Below are 11,001 nucleotides of genomic sequence, written 5' to 3'. Positions count from 1 at the left end.
TATTGTAATAGGATCAGTATTAACACGTCTTTCCTTGTGTTCTAGGTGCTGGATAAGTACAACCCTCCAGACCATTTCCTCCCAGAGTCCTACACCTGTTTCTTCCTCCTCAAGCTGCCCAGGTATTCCTGTAAGCAGGTGCTGGAGGAGAAGCTGAAATACGCCATCCACTTCTGTAAGAGTATTGATACGGACGACTACGCTCGAATCGCTCTGACCGGAGAACCCGCCGCGGACAACAGCTCTGAAGACTCAGACAATGAGGACGCAGACTCCTTCGCGTCCGACTCCACGCAGGACTACCTGACAGGCCACTGACCCCTGATCCAGCTTCTCTGACTCCACGCAGGACTACCTGACAGGCCACTGACCCCTGATCCAGCTTCTCTGACTCCACGCTGGACTACCTGACAGGTCACTGACCTTTTACCCCTGACCCAGCTTCTCTGACTCCACGCAGGACTACCTGACAGGCCCCTGAACCAGCTTCTCTGACTCCACGCAGGACTACCTGACAGGCTACTGACCTTTAACCCCTGACCCGGCTTCTCTGACTCCACGCTGGACTACCTGACAGACCCCTGACCCCTGATCCAGCTTCTCTGACTCCACGCAGGACTACCTGACAGACCCCTGACCCCTGAACCAGTTTCTCTGACTCCACGCAGGACTACCTGACAGGCCCCTGACCCCTGAACCAGCTTCTCTGACTCCACGCAGGACTACCTGACAGGCCCCTGACCCCTGAACCAGTTTCTCTGACTCCACGCTGGACTACCTGACAGGCACCTGAACCAGTTTCTCTGACTCCACGCAGGACTACCTGACAGGCCACTGACCCCTGAACCAGCTTCTCTGACTCCACGCTGGACTACCTGACAGGCCCCTGACCCCTGAACCAGTTTCTCTGACTCCACGCTGGACTACCTGACAGGCCACTGACCCCTGAACCAGCTTCTCTGACTCCACGCAGGACTACCTGACAGGCCACTGACCCCTGAACCAGCTTCTCTGACTCCACGCAGGACTACCTGACAGGCCCCTGACCCCTGAACCAGTTTCTCTGACTCCACGCTGGACTACCTGACAGGCCCCTGAACCAGTTTCTCTGACTCCACGCTGGACTACCTGACAGGCCCCTGAACCAGTTTCTCTGACTCCACGCAGGACTACCTGACAGGCCACTGACCCCTGAACCAGCTTCTCTGACTCCACGCTGGACTACCTGACAGGCCCCTGAACCAGTTTCTCTGACTCCACGCAGGACTACCTGACAGGCCACTGACCCCTGAACCAGCTTCTCTGACTCCACGCAGGACTACCTGACAGGCCACTGACCCCTGAACCAGCTTCTCTGACTCCACGCTGGACTACCTGACAGGCCCCTGACCCCTGAACCAGTTTCTCTGACTCCACGCAGGACTACCTGACAGGCACCTGAACCAGTTTCTCTGACTCCACGCAGGACTACCTGACAGGCCACTGACCCCTGAACCAGCTTCTCTGACTCCACGCTGGACTACCTGACAGGCCCCTGACCCCTGAACCAGCTTCTCTGACTCCACGCAGGACTACCTGACAGGCCACTGACCCCTGAACCAGCTTCTCTGACTCCACGCAGGACTACCTGACAGGCCCCTGACCCCTGAACCAGTTTCTCTGACTCCACGCTGGACTACCTGACAGGCCCCTGACCCCTGAACCAGTTTCTCTGACTCCACGCTGGACTACCTGACAGGCCCCTGAACCAGTTTCTCTGACTCCACGCTGGACTACCTGACAGACCCCTGACCCCTGAACCAGTTTCTCTGACTCCACGCTGGACTACCTGACAGGCACCTGAACCAGCTTCTCTGACTCCACGCTGGACTACCTGACAGGCCACTGACCCCTGAACCAGTTTCTCTGACTCCATGCTGGACTACCTGACAGGCCCCTGAACCAGTTTCTCTGACTCCACGCTGGACTACCTGACAGGCCCCTGAACCAGTTTCTCTGACTCCACGCTGGACTACCTGACAGGCCACTGACCCCTGAACCAGTTTCTCTGACTCCACGCTGGACTACCTGACAGGCCCCTGAACCAGTTTCTCTGACTCCACGCTGGACTACCTGACAGGCTACTGACCCTTAAAACCCCTTCCTATGACCCTTGCCTCCAGGAGCCTAAGGGTGAGCGGGAAGGGCCCATATTAAAAGCTCAGCTGTAAAGACTGAATGAAAGTTATGTCTGTGTTTAGTTAATCACCTATGAAATACATCATTACATACCTGCATTCTACTAAGACTAAACCATATGTGAAAACTATATATAATGTTCAATGTGCTTTAAGAGAAGAAGAGACAGACAGACAGAGGAATCCCAAATGGCATCTTATTCCTTATCTAGCAGCTCCTGGGGCCGGTACACTACATAAGGGAATAGGTTACCATTTGGGAGTTGAGACGCTGCACATGTAAATGTTGTTGTTGTTGTTTCTGAAGTGGTGTAAGTTACAGGGAACAAGGCGTTTCATCTATAGAACAGGCCCCCCCCCCCATTCAAATCAATGACGGCATAATGGCAGTCCTGTCTATAGATTCTATATCTGTGATCCCAGCCACTGTCTGTCCCTAGTTTGTTGTACAGTAAAAAAAATAATAAAATGATGTGACAAAATGAGTAGTATTATTTAGGTATTGTTTTTGGGTAATAGTAGTGTTTCTTTATAAGAACGTTTTTTTTTTAACAAAACAATTTGGCAGTGTTGTTCTACAGAAAAGAAGAGAGAGCCAAAGTGAAGCGGTGACTTTTTAAAGTGCGTTCCAAATGGCACACCGTTCACTAAATAGTGCACTGCTATACCATAGGGCACTGGTCAAATGTAGTGCACTACTATACCATAGGGCACTGGTTAAATGTAGTGCACTACTATACCATAGGGCTGCCATTTTACGTACCTTTAAATGTGTCCTGTCTCTCTGCCCCCTCCTGACTGTGTCCTGTCTCTCTGCCCCTCCTGACTGTGTCCTGTCTCTCTGCCCCTCCTGACTGTGTCCTGTCTCTCTGCCCCTCCTGACTGTGTCCTGTCTCTCTGCCCCTCCTGACTGTGTCCTGTCTCTCTGCCCCTCCTGACTGTGTCCTGTCTCTCTGCCCCTCCTGACTGTGTCCTGTCTCTCTGCCCCTCCTGACTGTGTCCTGTCTCTCTGCCCCTCCTGACTGTGTCCTGTCTCTCTGCCCTTCCTGACTGTGTCTCCTGTCTCTCTGCCCCTCCTGACTGTGTCCTGTCTCTCTGCCCCCTCCTGACTGTGTCCTGTCTCTCTGCCCCTCCTGACTGTGTCCTGTCTCTCTGCCCCTCCTGACTGTGTCCTGTCTCTCTGCCCCTCCTGACTGTGTCCTGTCTCTCTGCCCCTCCTGACTGTGTCCTGTCTCTCTGCCCCTCCTGACTGTGTCCTGTCTCTCTGCCCCCTCCTGACTGTGTCCTGTCTCTCTGCCCCCTCCTGACTGTGTCCTGTCTCTCTGCCCCTCCTGACTGTGTGTCCTGTCTCTCTGCTCCCTCCTGACTGTGTGTCCTGTCTCTCTGCTCCCTCCTGACTGTGTGTCCTGTCTCTCTGCTCCCTCCTGACTGTGTGTCCTGTCTCCCTGCTCCCTCCTGACTGTGTGTCCTGTCTCTCTGCCCCTCCTGACTGTGTCCTGTCTCTCTGCCCCTCCTGACTGTGTCCTGTCTCTCTGCCCCTCCTGACTGTGTCCTGTCTCTCTGCCCCTCCTGACTGTGTCCTGTCTCTCTGCCCCTCCTGACTGTGTCCTGTCTCTCTGCCCCTCCTGACTGTGTCCTGTCTCTCTGCCCCTCCTGACTGTGTCCTGTCTCTCTGCCCCTCCTGACTGTGTCCTGTCTCTCTGCCCCTCCTGACTGTGTCCTGTCTCTCTGCCCCTCCTGACTGTGTCCTGTCTCTCTGCCCCCTCCTGACTGTGTCCTGTCTCTCTGCCCCCTCCTGACTGTGTCCTGTCTCTCTGCCCCTCCTGACTGTGTCCTGTCTCTCTGCCCCTCCTGACTGTGTCCTGTCTCTCTGCCCCTCCTGACTGTGTCCTGTCTCTCTGCCCCTCCTGACTGTGTCCTGTCTCTCTGCCCCCTCCTGACTGTGTCCTGTCTCTCTGCCCCCTCCTGACTGTGTCCTGTCTCTCTGCCCCTCCTGACTGTGTGTCCTGTCTCTCTGCTCCCTCCTGACTGTGTGTCCTGTCTCTCTGCTCCCTCCTGACTGTGTGTCCTGTCTCTCTGCTCCCTCCTGACTGTGTGTCCTGTCTCCCTGCTCCCTCCTGACTGTGTGTCCTGTCTCTCTGCCCCTCCTGACTGTGTCCTGTCTCTCTGCCTCTCCTGACTGTGTCCTGTCTCTCTGCCTCTCCTGACTGTGTCCTGTCTCTCTGCCCCTCCTGACTGTGTCTCCTGTCTCTCTGCCCCTCCTGACTGTGTCTCCTGTCTCTCTGCCCCTCCTGACTGTGTCTCCTGTCTCTCTGCCCCTCCTGACTGTGTCCTGTCTCCCTACCCCTCCCCTCACACCATGTGTATACACTGTCCTTCCTCTGGAATGTATATAGTGCCATGTACTTATTAAAAAGGTCTCATTCCCACATAATAAATGTTAATAAATGATGTCAATACATTTAAATGAAAACAACTGAAGCCTGGAGTTTGTGTGGTATTTCAGACACGGCAGGGATGGATCCTGGAGAAGTCCCAGGCTTGGTCCCAAGTGGTACCTTATTCTCTATGTAGTGCACTACACTTGGCCAGGGCCAGTAGGGTGCTGGTGAAAAAGCAGTGCACTACATAGGGTATCATTTGGTATGCAGACCCACTCTTCATCCTGTCAATGTCTGGAATGTTAGTTGACGACTGTGAAGTCTACTGTATGTAATGGGGATCCATTGTCTTATGTTTGGAAGGTCTAATTGGTTGTACCCAGGACAACTAGTAACCACTAATGGGGATCCATTATCTGTTATGTTTGGAAGGTCTAAATTAACCCATTTGGAAGGGTTTTCGGAGGACTGACTTGACTGTAACTTCAGCTCTATTCCTTTGGTAAAAATTCAGCTGTTGAGTTTTCTGAATCAAATCAAATTTCATTAGTCACATGCATCGAATACAACAGCTGAATGACACAAATATTAATTTCCACAAAGTTTGCAGCTTCAGTGTCTTTTAGATATTTTTGTCAGATGTTACTATGGAATACTGAAGTATAATTACAAGCATTTCATAAGTGTCAAAGGCTTTTATTGACAATTACATGAAGTTGATGCAATAAGTCAATATTTGCAGTGTTGACCCTTCTTTTTCACCCTGGCATGCTGTCAATTAACTTCTGGGACACATCCTGACTGATGGCAGCCCATTCTGGCATAATCAATGCTTGGAGTTTGTCAGAATTTGAGGGGTTTTGTTTGTCCACCCTCCTCTTGAGGATTTACCACAAATTCTCAATGGGATTAAGGTCTGGAGAGTTTCCTGTCCATGGACCCAAAATATCGATGTTTTGTTCCCCGAGCCACTTAGTTATCACTTTTGCCTTATGGCAAGGTGCTCCGTCATGCTGGAAAAGGCCTTGTTCGTCACCAAACTGTTCCTGGATGGTTGGGAGAAGTTGCTCTCGGAGGATGTGTTGGTACCATTCTTTATTCATGTCTGTGTTCTTAGGCAAAATTGTGAGTGCACCCACTCCCTTGGCTGAGAAGCAACCCCACACATGAATGGTCTCAGGATGCTTTACTGTTGGCATGACACAGGACTGATGGTAGCGCTCACCTTGTCTTCTCCGGACAAGCTTTTTTCCGGATGCCCCAAACAATCGGAAAGGGGATTCATCAGAGAGAATGACTTTACCCCAGTCCTCAGCAGTCCAATCCCTGTACCTTCTGCAGAATATCAGTCTGTCCCTGATGTTTTTCCTGGAGAGAAGTGGCTTCTTTGCTGCCCTTCTTGACACCAGGCCATCCTCCAAAAGTCTTCGCCTCACTGTGCGTGCAGATGCACTCACACCTGCCTGCTGCCATTCCTGAGCAAGCTCTGTACTGGTGGTGCCCCGATCCCGCAGCTGAATCAACTTCAGGAGATGGTCCTGGTGCTTGCTGGACTCTGTTGGGCACCCTGAAGCCTTCTTCACAACAATTGAATCGCTCTCCTTGAAGTTCTTGATAATCCGATAAATGGTTGATTTAGGTGCAATCTTACTGGCAGCAATATCCATGCCCTTTTTGTGCAAAGCAATGATGACGGCACGTGTTTCCTTGCAGGTAACCATGGTTGACAGAGGAAGAACAATGATTCCAAGCACCACCATCCTTTTGAAGCTTCCAGTCTGTTATTCGAACTCAATCAGCATGACAGAATGATTTCCAGCCTTGTCCTCGTCAACACTCACACCTGTGTTAACGAGAAAATCACTGACATGATGTCAGCTGGTCCTTTTGTGGCAGGGCTGAAATGCAGTGGAAATGTTTTTGGTGGGATTCAGTTCATTGGCATGGTAAAGAGGGACTTTGCAATTCCTTTGATCACTCTTCATAACATTCTGGACTATATGCAAATTACCATCATACAAACTGAGGCAGCAGACTTTGTGAAAATTAATATTTGTGCCATTCTCAAAACTCTTGGCCACGACTGTAGACCTTACAGTGAAATGCTTACTTACGAGCCCCTAACCGACAGTGTAGTTTCAAAAAATACGGATAAGAGATAAAAGTAACAAGTAATTAAAGAGCAGCAGGGGCACTGGTTAGTTGAGGTACATGTAGGTATTTTTTTATTTATTATTTATTACAAAAAACACAAGGAGGGGTAACATTAAAGTATTAGAACATGAAGAACAAACAATACAGCATCAAGACACTATCAAACATGTATCAGTCTTTCTGCAACAGATCCATCCTTATGTGTGAGTGTGCGTGTGCATGATAGTAATATAACATATATGTCGTAGTTTCCTTTTTCATGATCACAATCTAGTGAAACCCGAACCCTCCAAGATCCCCCCCACAGTTCCCCAATAGCTGTCCCCCAACCCTCCAGGATCCCCCCTACAGTTCCCCAATAGCTGTCCCTCAACCCTCCAAGATCCCCCCACAGTTCCCCAATAGCTGTCCCTCAACCCTCCAAGATCCCCCCCACAGTTCCCCAATAGCTGTCCCTCAACCCTCCAGGATCCCCCCCACAGTTCCCCAATAGCTGTCCCTCAACCCTCCAAGATCCCCCTCACAGTTCCCCAATAGCTGTCCCTCCACCATTCGAGACCCCTCCCACAGTTACCCCCCGGAAGTAAAAAAAAGAAGAAATACAATTAATTCCATTCCCCACCCCCAAGAACCCCCCAATGCACCAACAACCAAGAGAATAAACTAAAGAGACAACAGGAAAAGACAGAAGAAAACAGCAAACAACAATGCAAGAAAATAATAAAACAAAACAATTAATTTAAAAGGAAGGACATCAAGGACAACTAAAATCATAACAGCAATGCCAACTGTATATGTTTGAATGCATGTCTGGCACTATTACATGTATGTGTGTGTTCTTGTATGTGTTTATTTGAATGAGAGTGTGTCTATATGCATGGCAACACCTGCATGGCATCAGCCTCAGGCAAACCGGCATTAGTTGTAAAAACTCTGACACTATCATTCAAATGTACTTTTAATATGTTTTATTTAAAAAAAAAAAAATATCTTTGACCATCATTCTCTCTCTCACACAGCAACTCCACTCCCACTTGTCTCCAATTCCACATCCCAACCCTCATCTTCCCTCAGCCCATCCCATCTTTCTCTGCTGGCCACCCACTTCGGGTTTCACATATCTTTCAACTATGCTGTGATGTTTAACGTACAATTTCAATCTACCTAATCGAATAGAATCCACAGATTGCGTGTTGAAGATAAATATTTTTACTAAGAGTATTAATATATTAGTAATTGACTGACCCGGTCTCTCCAGATCTCCTAAAAGTACTATTTCTAGGGTCAATTTTAGATCAATGTTATGCATTTTCAGCCATTCCTGAACCTGAGACCAGAAACAGGCTACCTGAGGGCAATACCAAAATAAATGGTCTATTGATTCTGTATCCTCACAACAAAATCTGCAGAGCTTCGATGATTTTATGCCCCATATATTCAACATTTTGTTATTATTAGTATTTTGTTGATGGCAAGAATTCTATATAATAATTTTAGCTGAAAAGCACGAAGTCTTGAATCTTGTGTTGTTTTATATATCAACTCATACACCCTGTACCATGGAATCGGTACATAAAAAATCTCTTCCCAACTATTTTGCAATCTGTATGGCACAGTTCTCAACATCCTGGTCCTCAAATGAAACTGGTATACTTTCCTATTTATGCTATTTTTATTCCTCTGCCAGTTTTGATCCTTTATATTGGGCAGACAGACCAGTTCTCTACCTCCTCCCTCCTCCTCCATTTTTAATGCTGTAATCAATTAGTTGTACTCTTGGATTGAGCAGACCTTCCCGTACAATTCTGATAACTCCATGAAGGACATAACTCTACCGTTACAATTTACAATATCATTTAAGAACAAAATACCCTTTTCAAACAGCATTCCCATAAATACAGATATTTTATCAACCAGCATATTTGAGTTCAGCCATAATATTTGTTGTAATATTTGTACTTATTTTTCAGGGGGATGAAATTTAAATTGTAGCCAGCTCTGCAATGCTTGTTTGAAAAAGACAGATACTTTGAAAAAAGTATAATTTTCAATTAATCGAAAATGAAACATGGCAATCTGCACAAAGGCAAAAAGGCAATTTTTAAACAATGGATGAGCTTTTCTTAGTAATCTACTGGAGAACCATTTAGGGTTCAAATAAAACTTTTGAATGAGTGAAGCTTTTCTAGAGAGGTTTAGTGCTTTTATATTTAATAATCTCAACCCACCAAATTCATATTCATTATATAGATAGGTACACTTTATCTCTGGTTTAGCGTCCCAGATAAAGCAAAATATTTTTTGCTCATATGATTTGAAAAACGAATCATCAGGCGTAGGCAGCGCCATGAGTAAGTGAGTAAACTGAGATATGACTAAGTAGTTAATCAGGGCAATTTTTCCATAAATAGACAGGCATTTACCTTTCCATGGATGCAGGATATTGTCTATTTTTACAAGTTTTCTATTGAAATTCATTATGTCGAGCTTAATTATATATTTTGTGATATGAATACCGAGCATGTCTACTTCACCATCAGCCCATTTTATAGGTAAGCTGCAGGGTAATGTAAAAGTAGCATTTTTTAAGGATCCAATACGTAATATTGTACACTTATCATAATTAAGTTTTAGTCCAGAGAGTACAGAAAAGTTATCTAGATCTTTGAGACATTGCAGGGATCTAGCTTGCGGACTTAACATAAAATTGAGTCATCGGCATACATGGACACATTTTGTTTTTAAGCCTTGGATTTCTAATCCTCTAATGTTGCTATTGGATCTGATTTTAATAGCTAGCATTTCGATGGCCATAACGAATAGATATGGTGACAGCGGACACCCTTGTTTAACTCCTCTTGACAATTCAAAACTCTCTGAGAAGTAGCCGTTATTTACTATTTTACACCTGGGGTTGATATACATTATTTTTACCCATTTTATAAGAGAATTAGCAAAATTGAAAAAATCCAGGCATTTATAAATTAAATTTAGTCTTTATCAAATGCCTTTTCAAAATCTGCTATAAATACCATTCCTGGCTTCTTAGATGTTTCATGATGTTCTATTATTTCTAGTAGTTGTTGTATATTATCTCCAATGTATCGTCCATGTAAAAAACCTGTCTGATCAGGATGAACAATACCTGGTAAAAACCCTTTTAATTCAGAGTGCTATGCATTTTGCATCACAACATTGAAGGTTAAGGGGCCTCCAGTTTTTTAGATAGACTGGGTCTTTATATTTGCCATCTGGGTCTTGTTTTAATAATAGAGAAATCAGACCTTCCTGCTAAGTACCTGACAGACTACCATTTCTATAGGAGTAGTTAAAACAATCTAACAATGGAGCTTTTAGTATATCAAAAAATACTTGAAGTACCTCTACCGGTATGCCATCAAGCCCTGGGGTTTTTCCAGACTGAAAGGATTTAATAGCCTCAAAAAGTTCTTCCTCTGTAATTTGGCCGTCGCACTGATCTTTATGTACATTTTGTTAATTTTCATTTTTTTATATTATTTGGAAAGAATTCCTTACCATAATCTTCATTCAGTGGGAGAGGATGAGACGGAAAAGAGAACATCTGCCTAAAATAATTAGCTTCCTCTTTTAAAATATCATTCGGGGAATCATAGATGCCTCCGTCTTCAATAACGAGTTTCTGCAAATTATTTTTGTTATCGTTCCTGTATTGGAGATTCAGGAAGAATTTTGTGCATTTTTCTCCATATTCCATCCAGTTTGCTTTATTTTTTGTAATAGATTACATTAGATCGTTCTTGAATAAGTTCCTCAAGGTCTTTTTGTTTTTCCTCTAACTTATTTTGTATCTCTGTAGTATCATTTTTATTGCTATCTACCTGTACTATTAGTTCATGGATTTCCCTTGTTAGTCTTGTTTCTTTAGCCAGAAACTGCTTTTTTATTATTGATGAATATTGAATTGAATGACCCCTGAAGGTACATTTAAAGGTATCCCAAACAATAAGGGGATTTGCTGAACCTATTATTATACTGGAAAAATTCAGTTCTAAATTATTTTGTCTTAGTTAAATATAAGTTGTCCTCCAGTAAACTTTGATTAAATTTCCAATATCCCCGTCCACGTGGAAAATCTATAAGAGTTATGTGAAGGCCAATTAGATGATGATCCGATTGCATTCTGTCTCCTATTAAAACTTTTTTAACCTTTGATGCAAGAGAGAAAGAGACACAAAGTAGTCAAGACGACCAGCTTGATTAAGTCTCCTCCATGTATATCTCATTAGGTCGGGGTTTTTTAGTCTCCA

General features: G+C 45.5%; 1 protein-coding gene across 5 annotated transcripts in view; it reads left to right on the top strand.

Moving 5' to 3' along the window:
- herc2 (HECT and RLD domain containing E3 ubiquitin protein ligase 2) overlaps positions 1-4,653 on the top strand; it is a 291,977-nt gene extending 287,324 nt beyond the window's left edge. For all 5 annotated transcript variants that reach the window (XM_082956658.1, XM_082956660.1, XM_082956657.1 and 2 more), the window contains exon 90: positions 46-4,653. In XM_082956658.1, coding sequence (XP_082812784.1) covers positions 46-318 — 273 coding nt within the window. In that variant the 3' untranslated portion in view covers positions 319-4,653. The remainder of the gene's footprint in view (positions 1-45) is intronic.
- The last annotated feature ends 6,348 nt before the right edge of the window (positions 4,654-11,001 follow it).

Source organism: Salmo salar, chromosome 10, assembly GCF_965601325.2.
Source record: "Salmo salar chromosome 10, fSalSal1, whole genome shotgun sequence".
Taxonomy (NCBI): domain Eukaryota; kingdom Metazoa; phylum Chordata; class Actinopteri; order Salmoniformes; family Salmonidae; genus Salmo; species Salmo salar.
This window is presented reverse-complemented; position numbering and strand designations above follow the sequence as displayed.